General features: G+C 45.2%; 1 protein-coding gene across 7 annotated transcripts in view; it reads right to left on the bottom strand.

Annotated features, from left to right (window-relative positions):
* Positions 1-18,153, bottom strand: part of mtor (mechanistic target of rapamycin kinase) — a 211,657-nt gene that overhangs the window by 8,976 nt on the left and 184,528 nt on the right. For 5 of the 7 annotated variants that reach the window (XM_079492652.1, XM_079492654.1, XM_079492655.1 and 2 more), the window contains 10 exons: positions 18,028-18,128; positions 17,261-17,357; positions 15,909-16,007; positions 14,869-14,991; positions 12,883-13,065; positions 11,099-11,233; positions 8,132-8,306; positions 2,293-2,428; positions 1,824-1,850; positions 431-578 (listed from right to left, as the gene is read on the bottom strand). In XM_079492652.1, coding sequence (XP_079348778.1) covers positions 431-578; positions 1,824-1,850; positions 2,293-2,428; positions 8,132-8,306; positions 11,099-11,233; positions 12,883-13,065; positions 14,869-14,991; positions 15,909-16,007; positions 17,261-17,357; positions 18,028-18,128 — 1,224 coding nt within the window. The remainder of the gene's footprint in view (positions 1-430; positions 579-1,823; positions 1,851-2,292; positions 2,429-8,131; positions 8,307-11,098; positions 11,234-12,882; positions 13,066-14,868; positions 14,992-15,908; positions 16,008-17,260; positions 17,358-18,027; positions 18,129-18,153) is intronic. The other 2 variants (XM_079492653.1, XM_079492658.1) reach the window with 1 other exon arrangement.

The following is an 18,153-nucleotide window of genomic DNA, read 5'->3' as shown; positions in this document are numbered from 1 at the left end:
AATAAAAAATAAAAACTTTTTTTTCCTTTCTTATCAACTAGTCAACTAGTACCAGCAAGGTCGACTAGTCGACTAGTAAACTAGTCGACTAGTTGCTTAAAGCCCTATAGCCTCAGTAGCCTGATGTCAGCGGAGTATTAACTAGTAAACTAGTCGACTAGTAAACTAGTCGACTAGTTGCTTAAAGCCCTATAGCCTCAGTAGCCTGATGTCAGCGGAGTATTAACTAGTAAACTAGTCGACTAGTAAACTAGTCGACTAGTTGCTTAATGCCCTACTGTACATACAGTACAGTAACACTTGGGCTAAAAGGACTTGTTTCCATTGTGGTCCTATTAGGACCACATTGGAAACAAGGCCTTTTGCATAGGACCGTCCTATGCAAAAGGCCTTGTTTCCATTGTGGTCCTATGCATGCACAGACGCTAACCCTGAGCATGATGCGGTGCTCGATGTTGAGCAGGATCTTCTTCTTCTCTCGGTAGTCTCTGATGAGGGCGTGCAGCGTGTCGCAGTGAGGCACCCAGCCAATCAGCCCCGAGTTGGTGGACAGAGGGATGACCGCGTAGCGCTGGATACTGGAGAGGCCGACACACAAACACACACTCGCACTTTTGTTTTCATTGCATCGTCCCACAGTTAGCAGCGCTTCTCAGCCTTGTCTGGACCACGCCCACTTCACAGACCACTTTAACGTGGCAGCCGGAAAGGGTCGGGTTGTATTTTGCAGAGAATGTTAATTTCAACGATCAATCAATCGTGTTCTGGTTTGGTTTGGTTCAATGGAACTACTGTAGTTCCTAACGTAGTTATCGGTATCGCAATAAAAACCTGATTTTTCAAGGTTTTGAAACTTATTTTCTGTTAACCCATTCTGGGCGGGAACCCCTTTTGGTGTTTTATGCATTATATATTATACTTTAGCAATTGACAAATAGCAGATCTACAAGCTCATAGCGCGGCACTACGAGCTTGTAGATCTGCCAATTTTGAAAAATTGTGAAAATGTGGAGCAAATCTTTGAATATATATTCTTTCAGAGCGAACATTTTTAACTCAAATCTTTGCTTCTGGAGGGGTCCCTGGAACTACATATTTTCAGATGGGGGTCGGCGGCCAAATACAGAAATTTCTGGAGGTCCTTGACAAAAGGTTGAGCACCACTGACATAGAAACATAGGTTTTTCAGAAGCCTTTTTTTGTAATCGACCTCAGTCCAAAATGGGTTAAAAATCAATGTTATAATTATGAATAAAATTCAATTGTCAATAATTTCGGTGGCCCATAGGTTGAGAAACGCTGCTCAATGTCTCTCAGCATCGTTGAAAAGCTGCAATCCATAACTCGTATGTATCATGTCCTACCCCGGGATTCAAACCCCGGTCTCCCCCTGTGTGACATGACCACAGATCTACCGCTCAGCTACAGTAAGAGCTAGCTAGGGAATCCCCCCGTGTGAGTGCCCAGGGCCCAGGGGACATACAGGACATATGGGGGCTCATGGGTTTCAGGCAGTGCTACAGTACGTTGTCAAGCAGTAAGGTGTCCTACTCCTACCCGCCACCAGGGTCTAAAAGTCAGGGAGACCACCTCCAATCACTAGTTAGTTACAGTAACAAACTCTACCATATACATGGCATTTGATACATTTTTAATGAATGAAATATCGTTTTATTCATTAAAAACAAGTTCCGCAATACATGTTTAACTCCCAAGGATGTGCGAATGTAACCAAATGGACCCTTTACATTTGTACATCCTTGGGAGTTAGTTACAAAAGGGATAAATCATAAATAACACTGAGGGTTTTGCTGTGTATGTACCTTAATTGAAGAAAGGCCGATGCACACCTAAAATGTTGGCGACAGGTGAGAAATGAGAAAGATCCTTCACACTGTCTAGAACTGGCAAAACATCTTTTATTAAACAAAAAAAAAGGCTTAGGCCTCAGGCCTCAAACTGCACCCATGCAACTCCTCGCCACTCCTTTGCAACCAAAACGGCCTGCGAATAGATCGCGTGTGGTTGCGTTGAAAAAAATCCCCCAATGGCAGACAAGTTGCAAGGAGTTGCATTGGTGTGACGTGTCCTTTAAAAAAACGCCGGTTTTGTTGCAAGGAGTCGCAAGGAGTCGCATCGGTGCGCTTTGGGCCGTAGACCGTCATCAGGACAAACATACATCTGTGTCTGCTTCAGTCATCTTTCTCAATGTACAGTCGTATTAATGTACTGTACCTGTACTTGTGCAGGGATGTGTGTGTTATGTATATGTGTGCGTGTGCATGTACACACCTGAGGTTCTTGCGCAGGGAAGCGGGGTCGTTGGCCAGCAGCGTGTTAACGAGGCCAAACAGCTGCATCACCCGCTCGTCCTGCCTGAGGTCCTCGTGGCCTTTCAGCAGGAACATGAACTCGTGGCCGTTGCTGCCTATAGAGGGCGCCACACGTCCCCATTCAACACGTTAAGAAGCCCTCTACTCTCGTATCATAGCAGCCGTTTCACATGACATTTACAGACCCGGCAGCAGTGCAATTAAAATCACATTTTAACCCAGATTAATCTATTATTAAACATACGCATCCCGACAACTGTCGGCATTAGGGAAATGTAACTATAAAAGCCTTTTGAATAATAATGAATAATGGACCGTTCTACAAAATTGTGCCAATGAATATTCATGACGGAAAACCTGCCCCGCTTTCAGATAACAGGGAATTGGCTGAGATATAGAGATGGTGAAATAAAACATTTACAGCAAATCAGATTAGTTTGTTACAGAGCAACCCCCACGCGCGCTGCGCGCACACACACACACACACACACACACGCACGCACACGCACACACACACACACACACACACACACACACACACACACACACACACACACACACACACAGCTCTCTTCAACTCACTGTTTGACCTTTTTCTTCTTTTCCTCCCTTTCTGATGAAATAAAAAACTAATTCCACCCACTTCTTTACACGTGTAAACCTGTGATGTGAGGATAAAGTTGGTTCTTAAACTATGATCTGTCTTTCCTTCAGTGGAACAACCAAGGGTGCCCGCTTGGTTTTTCTGTTATCTTCAACAATTTATAAAGATAATGAGCATATTCTGGGCATATTTAACAATTGGCGATAGATCAGATTAAAATTGTTAATCTTTTGACGTCCCTTGAAAAAGCATAAAAGGCTGAAACACGGAGATGCGAGATTTCCTCCGACAGTAAGGATAATAATTGTAACGGCCAAGCCATGCAGGCTAGGGTCAGAAGAGGGAAGCTGAGGTTTCACCAGGGCTAAGGTTACCAAGGGAAACATCTATTGAATCTATCGAAACCACAGATGTCTGCCGTTATGCAATTTGCACAAAGCCCTTACAATAACACCAGTGTTCCCAACTGACCACATCACGCCGATTCCAGTATTTGTCATACCACGTAGCTCTACTGCGGAGAACGTGATAGTCCCTGTGGAACCCGTCAAAGACAATGGATCTATAGCATCCCCATTAAAGAAGCCTGGCGTGGCGCGTGGAAAGACCAGGAGAAGAGAGAGAGAGATCAGAGATCAGATTAAAGGGATTTTGGTGCTTGATGACAATCCCAGCGAGGGCTGGGTGTTCTGCGTCGCTAGGAGAGGAGAGAATATTTACGCTAACCGTTGCGATTTATCTCCCGTTCAAGTTTCTGTACGCACAACGGAGCACTTTATATGACAGTTGGTCCTTCTTATACACTTGTGGAATGGAACACTGGTATAATTGTCTTTATATTTCCCAACAAACCGCTTCCCTGTGCTCTCTACTAACTCCTATAAACCTCTCGGTATGTTCAACCTTTGATCCCGTGGACACATCTGGGTGTGAGTCATCTTAAAGTAGATTATCTTATAAGCCTAGAAGATCAAACACAGGCTTAATGACTACTTGACCACTGAATGTCCTTTACTGAACTCTGCTAAATCCCCTTTTTGCGCACTGTAATTTGACGATTGTTATCGTTATCGTTATCGTTATTATGTGAAACATTTCATGTTACTCTTTTGCTGATGTTTGGGCCAGGTCAGACTCGCTTGTGAAAGAGATTCAGAATCTCAATGGGAATATTCCTGGTAAAATAAAGGTGAAGAAGAATTAGAACAAAAACAAAGTTGACAGTGGAGGGTGAGGTGTCTTGAATGGTCGCCTTGGTACCAATGTCCGATGATTTGTGACTACATTTGACTGAGGGACTGCCATTGGATTTCTTTGTTTTTTTTGTTTTTTCATGTCATATGAAAGCAGGGAATCATAGCTTCAAATTGACATATTGGTTGTTTGACCCACCAGTTTTGGAGATATGGCTTATAGAGTAATGTCTTGCAGAAAACAGCGAGTTGAGAAAACAGGCTTGAAAGGTTCACTTCTGTGGTCTCTAACATTACACCTAGCTACATGTTTAAGCATTTATTTCATATTTACATGTCGATTTCAGCTCTGACACTTATTTCAGATATGCTCTAGTATGTGAAGAGTTTGCCTATGCTATTAACTCAAGTTTTTCTCCTCTGGTGAAAAGCTGGAATTTGCGCGATGGCAGTCTCTCAGTCAAATCTGGTCACATTTAGCGGCTAACGACTTTTACGGGGCGTTTTAGTGGATGGAGTCATCAGAAGAATGCACCTCACTGTCCAGTGGAAAGATCTGGAATAACACATTGGACCGTGTGGGGGTCATTAGCTACGGTGCTCGCAATGGAGCCCACAACACTATGACGAATCACCATACAGGCGGGTGCGAAAAGTGGAATTAATGCACGATGGACACGTTTGAATATATTCCAATTGACAAATCTCCCCAATGGAATTCTCAGTGTTATCGATTCTTCCTATTAAGTCAAGGACAAATGTGTAGGGATGAGAGGGCATCGATTCCCACAGGGCACAACATTAAACCTGCAGCTGAGGAGGTGTTTGTGCTTGTGCACCGGTCTCTGTGTTAATTCAACTCAGAATGGGTTAATGGAACCAACTTGGTTCCATGTGTACACTATACGAATTAACAGTTGTATACAGCAGGGGTTCTCAACGTTTTTGGCTGGGGACCCCCGGGAATGCTTTGGCCATGTCTCACGACCCCCCTCCCCCCACCCCCTATACAAATTGACCTCTACAAGAACGAAAATAACATCGCCTGGATGCAACTGGGACGTATCCTCAGTGATGTATCCCAAGGTCATCGGGGTTTCGGGTCTCTCGAACATCATACCCCTCACTCGGGGTGACCCAGCCGGGGTGATCAAGTCCCGACTTACGTCCCAGTAGCTACCCTCGATCAGACCCACTAGGGAAAGACAGGGCCGCACAATCCGTTGGAACCACTCCGGGACTGAGAGGTACTATTATGGTAAGTGGAGGGACTAGGCTCTGTGGATTGCCTCCTGTCCGGGCCCCTCCTACGTCTCACCAGGTCCACTCCTGCTCTCACCAGGAGTACCGCGAGGACCAATAACCTTAATAACTGTCAGCATAAACCCTAGTTCAAGGTGCAACCATACACGTTCACTTTAAAGGTCGGAGTTTGACGTCCCCTAGCCTCGGGGTACGTATAAACGGGCATGGGAAAGAAAGAAATAATAGAGAAAATTCATCATAAATACTGAAACCAGATATAATCATTAAGGAAAGTTTATGCATGCACTATGTGTACTATGTAAACTCTTTCCATTTTCCAGCCATTCAGTTACATTCAGTTTTTTGGGGACCCCCCCAAAATACTTTGGCGACCCCCGGGGGGTCACACGACCCAAGGGTTGAGAACCCCTGGTGTACAGGATATATACTACATGTGTTGAATAGCTCTATAATATAATCCTGATACTTTATGACTTCATAGCTGTTGTTTAGATGTGTGGTACGGTTGTTGTTTAGATGTGTGGTACGGTTGTTGTTTAGATGTGTGGTACGGTTGTTGTTTAGATGTGTAATACGGTTGTTGTTTAGATGTGTGGTACGGTTGTTGTTTAGATGTGTGGTACGGTTGTTGTTTAGATGTGTGGTACGGTTGTTGTTGAGATGTGTGGTACGGTTGTTGTTTAGATGTGTGGTACGGTTGTTGTTTAGATGTGTGGTACGGTTGTTGTTTAGATGTGTGGTACGCTCGAGGGGATGGGTGTCTCAGGCTCTGCACTCTCCCTGTTTGCATCCTACCTGACGGGTCGCTCCTACCAGGTGATGCTGAGAGGGTCTGTGTCAGAACCACACAGGCTCACAACTGGGGTTCCCCAAGGCTCGGTTCTGGGTCCTCTTCTTTTCTCTCTCTACACTACATCTCTGGGTGCTGTCATCCACTCCCATGGCTTTTCCTACCACTGCTATGCCGATGACACCCAGCTGATCCTCTCATTCCCCCCCTCTGATACCCAAGTGGAGGCACGCATTGCTGCTTGTCTGGCTGACATCTCGGCGTGGATGTCGACAAACCACCTGAAGCTCAACCTGGACAAGACCGAGCTGATGTTCCTCCCGGGGAAGGGCTGTCCGCACCGAGACATGGCCATCACCATTGATAATGCTGTGGTGACCTCAACTCGGACTGCGAAAAATCTGGGTGTGACCCTGGACGATCAACTGACGTTCTCGGCAAACATCGCATCAGTGACAAGGTCCTGCAGATTCCTCCTCTACAACATCAGGAGGATTCGCCCCTTCCTCACGGAGAAGGCAGCCCAGGTGCTCATCCAGGCTCTCGTCATCTCCCGCCTGGACTACTGCAACTCCCTCCTTGCTGGTGCTCCGGCATCTGCCATCAGACCTCTGGAGCTTGTTCAGAAAGCTGCGGCTCGTCTGGTGTTCAACCGCCCCAAGTTCTCCCACACAACCATCCTTCTCCGTTCTCTACACTGGCTCCCCGTAGCGGCCCGCATCCAGTTCAAAACCCTGGTGTTAGCCTATAGGGCAGTGAAAGGAACAGCTCCTTCCTATCTCCGGGCTATGGTCGATGCCTACACCCCTGCCCGACCACTTCGGTCTGCCACCTCGGGGCGACTGATTGCCTCGTCACTCAAGGGTCCTTCTGGCCGATCCACACGGTCACGACTCTTTTCTGTTCTGGCCCCACAGTGGTGGAATGAACTCCCCACTGATGTTAGGACAGCAGAGTCACTGCCCATATTTCGCCGCAGGTTGAAAACCCACCTCTTCAGGAAACACTACCCTTCCTCTCTGCCTGACCTACTTGTTGTTAACTAGTTGTACGAACGTTTGTTTTCTATTGTTGTATTGTTTATTGGATCTTGTTTAGTCGATACACTTAATTGTTTTAGCTCATGCTCATTTGATTTAGCTATTTTGTCTCATCCGGTTAAGGAAATAGGTAGCTGATATATTGCACTTTTACCTTAGCGCTAGGTATACTCTTGGTTGCTTGTTTTTGCAGAAAATGCACTAAAGACTTCTGGTGATTAGTAGTTTTTGTTCCCTACCTATGTTGAATACACTTATTGTAAGTCGCTTTGGATAAAAGCGTCTGCTAAATGACTGTAATGTAATGTAATGTACGGTTGTTGTTTAGATGTGTGGTACGGTTGTTGTTTAGACATGTGGTACGGTTGTTGTTTAGATGTGTGGTACGGTTGTTGTTTAGATGTGTGGTACGGTTGTTGTTTAGATGTGTGGTACGGTTGTTGTTTAGATGTGTGGTACGGTTGTTGTTTAGATGTGTGGTACGGTTGTTGTTTAGATGTGTGGTACGGTTGTTGTTTAGATGTGTGGTACGGTTGTAGCTGTGGAAGCTAGGGCTGATTCTGATAACACATCTGGCCCTGGTTTGATCTGGTTTCTGTTTCTAAACCTGGTTTTAGTTGGGTACTATGCCAATGGTGAAGCCATCAGCTCTAAACAAAAACCCAAAACGGGACAGGGCCCGATAGAAGCCGACACTCATTTTTTAAACGATGCGTCATACACCGACATCTGAACAAGCTGTAATTATACGAACGATCAAAGAGCTCAAATTCTGCAGTTCTCAAGTGATTTTTGGCCTGTAAAATGAACGACCAGCAGGAGGTCGATATCAAAAACAGAGGCATGGATCCTCCTCACATCCCCTCAACAAACCCAGCCATGGTTCTGATGGCGCCCTCTCTTACCCATGATGGTGAGTTTGCGTGGCCGCTGCTTGGAGGTGATGACCTGCAGGGAGGGGGCGATGGACTGGATGCGGATGATGGGCTGGTTGGGGTCGTACGTGCCGGGCACGGCCAGCTCCAGGTCCCTGCACATCAGCAGCTTGGGAGACACGTACTGCAGCTCCAGAGAGGTCAGCTGCATGGAGAGGAGAGGAGAGGAGAGGAGAGGAGAGGAGAGGAGAGGAGAGGAGAGGAGACGAGACGAGAGGAGAGGAGAGGAGAGGAGAGGAGAGGAGAGGAGAGGAGAGGAGAGGAGAGGAGAGGAGAGGAGAGGAGAGGAGAGGAGAGGAGAGGAGAGGAGAGGAGAGGAGAGGAGAGGAGAGGAGAGGAGAGGAGAGCCACAGGCACCGTGAGGGCAGAGGCCAGTGGTGGAAGAAGTACTTTATTTACTCCAGGTCAAGTTAGCTATCAGGACCACAATGTAGTAGCCTGTGGCCCAGCCAGAGTGCTTTCTGGTCTAGAGGGGTGGGTAGCACATGGAGCAATGCGCTGGTTAATATTGGTTCAACGATCTTTCAATAGCTAAAGCATAACATAATGCTATTGCTAACACCAAAAGGGGTTCCCGCCCAAAATGGGTTAAGAACGTCTGCTAAGTGCCTAAATTGTAAATTATAAAATGCAATTGCCCATTCAATATCCAATATATAGTAGTACCGAAAGCATTCAATATCAAGCATTCAATATCCAATATATAGTAGTACCGAAAGCAACAGTTTGTAGGTGCAAATAGTAGTGGCACCTACTAGTGACTACTGCAAGTTATCTATGCAGTGACACTACGACAGCTGTAACACACACACACACACACACAGACACAGACACAGACACAGACACACACACACACACACACACACACACACACACACACACACACTTCAAACCTGTGATGTAACTAACAAAACGGATCCAGAAGGTGTTATTTTGACAGGTGGCTATATGTGTCTACGTGGATGATGCTGCTGGGAGGTGGGTGAGGTGTAATTCTGTCATTTTCCTGTCACTTCCATCATCTCCCTCACTCCCCACAATATCCCACTGTGTTGATCATCCCCAGCCCTCTTTCAATAGCAATTCTCCCTTGGAAACGGAGTACAATCACTTTACCTGGATTAACGCATTTTGGGCGGGAACCCCTTTTGCTGTTAGCCTTATGTTATACTTTAGCTATTTAAAAATAGCAGATCTACAAGCTCGTAGCGCGCCACCGAGTGGCGCGCTACGAGCTTGTAGGTCTGCTATTTTTGAAAAATCGAAGAACGACTGACATAGAAACATAGCTTTTTCAGAAAACTGTCAGGATGTAGAAGACATTTATAGAATCTGATCTCAGGTCAAAATGGGTTAAAAGGAATCAATGGCGGCCCTATTTCTCTGTGACTTTATGTGTGGTTGTTTCTCCATCTGACTTTGCTGGTATTGCCGTTAGCTACAGTATGCAGTGACACTATAATGAGTCTGACTGCACAAGGTTAATTAACCCATTCTGACCTGAGATCAGATTCTAAAAATGTCTTCTACATCCTGACAGTTTCTATGTCAGTGGTTCTTCGATTTTTCAAAAATAGCAGACCTACAAGCTCGTAGCGCGCCACTCGGTGGCGCGCTACGAGCTTGTAGATCTGCTATTTTTCAATAGCTAAAGCATAACATAATGCTAACACCAAAAGGGGTTCCCGCCCAAAATGCGTTAAACAGATTACAGTACAAGCCAACAACGTGTCGTGAATCAGGCTTCAGCTGTGCTGTCACATCACAAGGTCACAGGTGTAAACAAGTGGGTGTAATTCTTTTATGGTATACAAGCTCCCAACCTTTTTTGCAGTTGTCAAGACAATTGTTAGTAGGGACTGTATAGAGAATGAACCATGGGAAAAACACATCTCTTCATTATTTTTGACACTTGTACTGTAATGTGACCTAGATAGCTGAGATTGCCTTGTTGTGGTATAAAAAGGAGCATGAGTCCGGACACGAACGGTTAAGTAGCTCTCATAACATGTGACGAAGGATTGGAATGGGGATTGGAATGTCTACTCGGGGCTCCGCCGGTGAGACACTCATATGACGTGATTCATTTCACAGCAGTAGCCTCGGTCTCAGTGGGATGTTTCACCTGGCAGAGCAGAGGAGGTAGAGCCTCCAGCAGCCAATCTTCCTCAGACTCTAATTTGAACATTACATTTGTAAGCATGTAATTACAAAGTTCTACACGTACCGTATTCATACCTAAGGCTCCATCTCCAGTGGTTAGTAGAATGAGTTTACCTGGGTCACGTGATACTTCACCACGTGTGTTGTATATCGTTCTGTTGTGTTATTTTCAAGCTGCCTCACGTTAACCCATTTTGGGCGGGAACCCCTTTTGGTGTTAGCATTATGTTATGCTTTAGCTATTGAAAAATAGCAGATCTACAAGCGCATAGCGTGCCACCGAGTGGCATAGAAACAGCTTTTTCAGAAAACTGTCAGGATGTAGAAGACATTTTTAGAATCTGATCTCAGGTCAAAATGGGTTAAGAGAAACAGAAGATAGACTACAGACTACTGACCTATGGACCATATGGCTGAGGGACCATCGGTTCCCAAGGCTACACCGTCTAGCAGCGTTCCCCGTCGCTAGGTAACGTTCGGCTCAGCTGTGGTCCGTCAATGAAATGATTAAATAAACCCTTTTTTCTCTGAATCCTTTCTCAGATCGAGGTGTTTGATCAAAATGTGTTACTAAATCGTCGCTACCTTGCGGTTACAATATTAACACTTCGGATGACTTATAAAAAGAAGGTAGCCAAATTAGTTTTAACCGATTTTGATTCCAGTTCCATTTTGAGGTGAGTTTTGGGGACTTCCGGCTGAAGGCCGTGGCAGGGAAGGGACTACAGACTGAATCAATACTGGCAGTAAATGAGTGGATGTGTGATACTGTACCTGAGGCAGTTGTTTGGAGATGCGCCTGAAGACATGGTAGTACAGATCCCAGGCCTGGGTCAGGTCCTTCACGTTGCCGGAGCGCATGTACTTCCTGCACCAGTCCTGAGCCTCCATCAGGTCCCTGCCGTAAGCCTGTCGTATTTGACATCAAAAGCAATGACAGTGAGTGATCCGATCCAATCCAATTCAGATGAAAAACACTCCGCCACAGCACTGGACGAAAGGCGTCGATCATCATTATGACCCCGGCCCGCAGCAGTGGTGCGTGGTCAGGGTCTTGTAATCGCTCCCGTCTGTGTGTGTGTCTGCGAGAAAGATAACGGACGGGCGGAGGTTCATGGAACGCGGTGGGAATGATCAATAGGCTGCCCGCGAAGACATGATTAACTGTTGGGATGAAGAAGTCAAAAGTCGAGTTCACAATTACGTAATCGGTCATATTTCAAGAACAGAGAGGCCTGATTTATTCTTAGCTGCAGTGCCAGCGCAGCGAAGTATAAATCCAGGCAAGAGACATGGAACAAGAGATCATACAGATATCGATGCATACCATCTAAATCACTGTTTCCCCAAACAGTGGGTCGGGACGCATTTGTGGGTCGCAGACATATTTTTATGGGTTCCTTTTGTTTGCTACATTTTGTATTTAATTATTTTTAAAAAAATTCAAAAAACATTCCCAAAAATGCAAAACTTTTCATGAATTAATAGAGGGTATGCGCATGCTTAAAGTGAATGGCACATCGAGTGGCAAATCGAGTGGCAAAGCAACATGCAAAGTGAGTTTAACATTGTTTAATGTTGTTTAATGCAATCAATAGGACTTTTCTGTTTGGATGCATGGGCTGTCAAGGCCAGAAAGTAGTTTTTTGCTACTCAGTAGGCCTTCCTGCATAACTTCCTGGTTTGATGATGATGTCACGCGCATACCCTCTATAACAAAATCCAAAGATTTTTTCAGTAATGTCATCATTGTCATGAAGAAATTCCATAAATTAGAACAAAATATTTCCGAAGTAGTAAAACTAGCCGATCTACAAGCTCACAACGCGGCACGAAGCGATGCGTTGTGAGCTTGTAGATCTGCTATTTTCACTATAGTTTGGGTCCTGGAGCAAACGTCTAATTTCTCTTTTGGGTCATTAGGGCTAAAACGGAACCACTGATCTAAAATGACACGGTGAGAATTCAACCACTGCCAAAGCGACAGCATGGGAGCTGCCGCTGAGGTGTGGTCACACTGACTGACTGACCTGGTTGAAGGAGGTCTCTTTGAGGGTCTGAGGTGTGGTCACACTGACTGACTGACCTGGTTGAAGGAGGTCTCTTTGAGGGTCTGAGGTGTGGTCACACTGACTGACTGACCTGGTTGAAGGAGGTCTCTTTGAGGGTCTGAGGTGTGGTCACACTGACTGACCTGGTTGAAGGAGGTCTCTTTGAGGGTCTGAGGTGTGGTCACACTGACTGACCTGGTTGAAGGAGGTCTCTTTGAGGGTCTGAGGTGTGGTCACACTGACTGACCTGGTTGAAGGAGGTCTCTTTGAGGGTCTGAGGTGTGGTCACACTGACTGACCTGGTTGAAGGAGGTCTCTTTGAGGGTCTGAGGTGTGGTCACACTGACTGACCTGGTTGAAGGAGGTCTCTTTGAGGGTCTGAGGTGTGGTCACACTGACTGACCTGGTTGAAGGAGGTCTCTTTGAGGGTCTGAGGTGTGGTCACACTGACTGACCTGGTTGAAGGAGGTCTCTTTGAGGGTCTGAGGTGTGGTCACACTGACTGACCTGGTTGAAGGAGGTCTCCTTGAGGGTCTGCGGGCCTCTCTCCATCATGGCGTGGAGCGGCTCCAGCACGGCGAACATGCCCTTGACGTTGCGCTCGCCAAAGTAGAGCCGCGAGGCCTCCTCCAGGCCCTCGTGCCACATCTCGTGCCACAGGATGGCCACGCGGATCAGCTCTTCACTCACCTGGACGGAGAAAGACACACATATCACTTCAATCCTTTATTTTATACTCACACACTATGCTACTGTACCGAGACACTCATTCATGCCCCCACGTGCCAAGGTTCTCAAGACACTACAGTAATAGTATGCACAAAACACTGTCGCACGCCTGCTCACCAGAACCCGACATCACACCAGTCCTCCGTGACCTTCACTTGCTACCAGATTAACACAGAATAGATTTCAAGATACTGATCACCTGTCTGTCTGTCTGAATGTGTGTCTGTCTGTCAGAAAAAACTGCCGTATCTCCTCACCACCTGCACCAATCGCTCCCACTTTTCACACAGGCATTGACCATAATAATATGGAGGTCTTAACGAAGCCCTTTTTCCAATTTAACAACTTATAAATTAATAATGAATTTATTAGTGAATTAAAAATGCAAAAAGGCACCCAGGGGGGCAATATATCACAACGGGTAAGGGCTAGTTATAATAACTCTTACATTACCAGAGTTAAACTAGAAAAAGTGCCCTTCTGGGCACAGGTCTCCACCAGGAGGATATGGGTGTGTGGGATGTTTGGCAAAATGTTTAGGAGTAATATAAGTGTGTGTGTGTGTGTGTGTGTGTGTGTGTGTGTGTGTGTGTGTGTGTGTGTGTGTGTGTGTGTGTGTGTGTGTGTGTGCGCGCGCGCGCGCGAGACGCGGCTTGGCCTGTTGTAGTGGCACCATGAGGCTGATTAGAAAACTGTCAAGTGGCATTTCTTCCTCAGCCTAGTGGGAATATGCATGCACAGTTTCACCGCAATCGGACGCTGTGTTAAGTAGTTATGGCGATTTGTACAAAACAGGTACAAAGCGGGCTACTCCTGAAAAGTTTAGAAGCCAATCGTAGCCAATGAGGGTGGATTATGAGAAATCAAACAAACCCGTCTTGATCACATGACTATGGAGAGCATGTGTACCGATTTGCGTGAAATTTGGATAAAATATGAAGGAGTAATATTAGAAAATGTGTTTTACATATGTCGGCCTCCTGGTGGCGCTATAAAGAGCAGATGTGAAAAATTCCAGGCAATGGTTTTTCCTTGGCCTCTAGGGAGTGTGCATACAAAGTTTTACACAGATCCGTGCAGTTAGTGGTAAAAACACTAATCGGCCAGTTATAGCGCCACCATGAGGCTGAGTTGAAAATGTTCACGTGGCATTTCTTCCTCGGCCTAGTGGGAATGTGCGTGCACAATTTCACGGAAATCACACGATGTGTTCATGATTTGCAGCATTTTGTTTGAAACTGAGCACTCCTGCGAACTTTGGAAGCCAATGTTAGCCAATCAGGATGGAGTCTGAGAAATCTGAAAGACCTGTTTCGTTGAATGGCTCTAGAGAGACTGTGTACCAATTTGTGTGATGTTTGGACAAAATCTGTAGGTGTACTGTCCAAAAGCTTGTTTTGCACAAAGCGCCCTCCTGGTGGCGCTATAACAGGCCGTTCTGGAAATTTTGGGGCAGAGGTTCATCATTGGCATCCAGGGAGTGTGTGTGCAAAATTTGGCATCGACCGAGTTAACGGTGCCGGAGATTAGCTGTTCACAGACGGACGGACACACGGACGGACGGACACACGGACACACGGACACACGGACGGACGGACACACGGACACACGGACGGACGGACACACGGACGGACGGACGGAGTGCAAAACATACTCTCTCCCCATGCCTTCGGCCTGGTGGGGACAATTAACACTCATAAGAGTGAATAAACATGATGATCACAGATTGTACAGCGTAGATGAAAGAGAATGCGTGTACAGTACCATGATGGCCTGCTGGACCAGAGTGTTGCAGTGTTCACACATGTTCTTGAGGATCTTGTTGGCAGCGTTGTGGCGGGCTGTGGTGGTCGACTTGGACGCCACGGTTAGCGGGTAGATCAAAGCCTTTGGACACAAACGGGAACAATCCGGTGAATTATGTGACACGCGATGACAATGCATTCACATGCAGTGATGGGAAGTAACTAGGTACAGTAAGTTTACAGTTTACGTAAGTACTGTACTTAAGTACAATTATGAGGTATTTGTACTTTACTTGAGTATTTCCAATTTCTAATACTTTCACTTGTACTTCACTACATCTCAGAGGCAAATATTGTACTTTTACTCCACTACATTCATTTGAAAACTTAATTACTAGTTACTTTCTAGATTTTGATTATTATTACAAAACATACATTAACAACTTCAGCCCTATATGCATTTAGACCATTTGAAAATAGCAGATCTACAAGCTCACAATGCGTCGCATCACGACACATTGTGAGCTTGTAGATCTGCTATTTTCAAAAGATTATTAGACATTTGAAAACTTGAAATGGGACATTCTGCAAAATAGAGTGCTTTTACTTTTGGTACTTTAAGCACATTTTGAAGCCAGTACTTTTGTACTTTTACTCAACTACATTTAAGTAAGACATGTAAGTACTTCTCCACTGTTCACATGTTATGTCATTGCTACTACACCGTAGGGCATTAAGCAACTAGTCGACTAGTTTACTAGTCGACTAGTAAATCCACTAGTCAACCTTGTTGGTACTAGTTGACTAGTTGATAAAAAAAAAGTTAAAAAAAAAGTTATTATTATTTATTTTTCCCCGATTTTGTAGGCCTCAAGATCAGGTAGATTATAGTTATAGTCACCAATGTACACAGTTTTTAAATACACAAATATTTATTTCCAAAAGAAGTTTACTAGTCGACTAGTAAAGTAGGCAACTAGTCAACTAGTAAAAATGACTAGAAGTGAATGCCCTACTACACTGTGAGCCAGAAAGGCACAGTTGAAGAGCTAGTATCACCTGTGGATGGTAGCGTCCGATGTCAGTGAGAAGCTGGTGGATGAGACGTCCCACCAACGCACGTGGGGTGTCGATGCGGGCGATCAGCTGAGGAATCACCTGCACAACAACAACAACAACATCACCTTAACCCATTTTGACCTGAGATCAGATTCTAAAAATGTCTGTTTGAAAATGTTTTCTGAAAAAGCTATGTTTCTATGTCAGTCGTTCTTCGATTTTTCAAAAATAGCAGACCTACAAGCTCGTAGCGCGCCACTCGGTGGCGCGCTATGAGCTTGTAGATCTGCTATTTTTCAATAGCTAAAGCATAACATGATGCTAACACCAAAAGCGGTTCCCGCCCAAAATGGGTTTAACCAGTCTGCTTATCGACTGCACTGAAATACACTGCTATGGAAACCTTGGATGGATGTTTTCACCAATGTACAGTATAGCCTATTTTCATGCTATTAAAAAAGAAAAGATAAAAGAAATTAAGCAATTTTTTGGGGCTTTTTAAAAGAAAAAAACATTTAGGACTGAGGCTAAATTTCTAAAAGTGCCTTCTAAATCCTGACATAAGTGTTCTGAAAAACGTCAAATATTTATTCAAAGAAGACTTTATTTTGTTAGTGAGGGTACGTGGAAATGGCAGGACAGATAGACAGATGGGGAAGGACATGCAGTAAAGGGCATCGGGTCGGACTCAAACTGTTTATACTGTGTGTGTGTGTGTGTGTGTGTGCGTGTGTGCGTGTGTGTGTGTGTGTGTGTGTGTGTGTGTGTGTGTGTGCGCGTGTCAGTGTTGTTTTTGGCAGCACATTTTTATTTTAGTTTAGTCATAGTCTTTGGAATGAAACTTCATTTAGTTTTAGTCACATTTTAGTCACTTGGAATGTGTTGGTGTTAGTCTAGTTTTAGTCGACTAAATATCATAAGATTTTAGTCGACTAAATCTACAGTTGATTTAGTCGCGCCTTGATGCCGTCGTAATGACTGATTTTACACTTGCTGAAAATAGCCGATCTACAAGCTTGTAGATCGGCTATTTTCAGCATGAAACCAACTGAAAAATGACTTGTCTTTTGTTTATACTGGATCTCTTGTCCACCAGTCCCTTCCTAACATTTTAGTCTAGTTTGTATTTGTTGACGAAATTGTCAATATATTTAGTCTTAGTCATCATAGCTTGTTTTCATTTAGTTTCCGTTTAGTTTTCGCCAGTGAAAAAAGGTAGTCGACGAGCAATTTTCGTCTTAGTTTTAGTCGACGAAAACAACACTGGTGCGTGTGTGTGTGTGTGTGCATGTGTGTGTGCGTGCGTGTGTGTGCATGTGTGTGTGCGTGTGTGTGTGTGTGCATGTGTGTACCTGTAGCCAGGTGTCTATCTGAATGGTCTTGATTCCCTCCACCAGGGCCTCGTTCACCTCAGGCCAGTGGCCGTAGTCAAACCACAACGTCAACACCCTGGCGTGGTGAAAACAACATCATCATCATCTATGCTCTTCTGACCCACATACAGTATAGAGCGTCGCAGTCCCGCCCCCTTTCATGACGACGCCAGGCCCAGGAAATGAATCCCAATGCATTTTTCCCATAAACATTTCAAAAAGTATTTATTTAAAGACCTTTTAAGCGTCGTACGAAGCCAACTCGAGTCGTGACAAATCATGACAACACACACAATATTTTGGACCAAACAAATAATTACATAGAAGAAAAACAACAAAAAACCTGCCGTTTTTTTCTACTGTCTAATTCTTTGTTTGGCCCGAAAATTTTTGTTTGTTGTCATGATTTGTCACGACAAGAGTTGGCTTTGTCCGCGGCGTAACCGTCTTTAAATAAATACTTTCTGAAAAGTCTATGAGGAAAATTAACGGAGAATCATTTCCTGGGCCATGGTAGGGGGCGGGACTGCGACCCTCTATACCAGGCAGTCATTATGTCTGTTCATAACCCACACACAGACCTACAGTATGTTCCAAAACATCATACAGTTCCTGTGCTCATCACAAGAGGTCCCCCTCTCCTCACACACACACCCTCTTTAAGGGGGCTTCTGTCTGTGGGACTGAGTACCCCCCCCCCCCCCCCCCGCCCCCAACCCCTGTGTGTGGAGAACTCTATCCCTCACCTGAGAGTGTCCTGGAGGTTGTTCCCTCTGGACAGGGATATGGAGCGGAAGAAGCCCTGGACAGCAGGCACCGCGTAGAGGAGCAACGTCTTGGACAGGTCCTGCAGACCAAACACACGCAGTCAG

The sequence above is a fragment of the Electrona antarctica genome (genome assembly GCF_951216825.1).
Source record: "Electrona antarctica genome assembly, chromosome: 2".
Classification (NCBI taxonomy): Eukaryota; Metazoa; Chordata; class Actinopteri; order Myctophiformes; family Myctophidae; genus Electrona; species Electrona antarctica.
The sequence above is the reverse complement of the archived record's forward strand: the minus strand, read 5'-3'. Positions and strand labels throughout refer to the sequence as shown.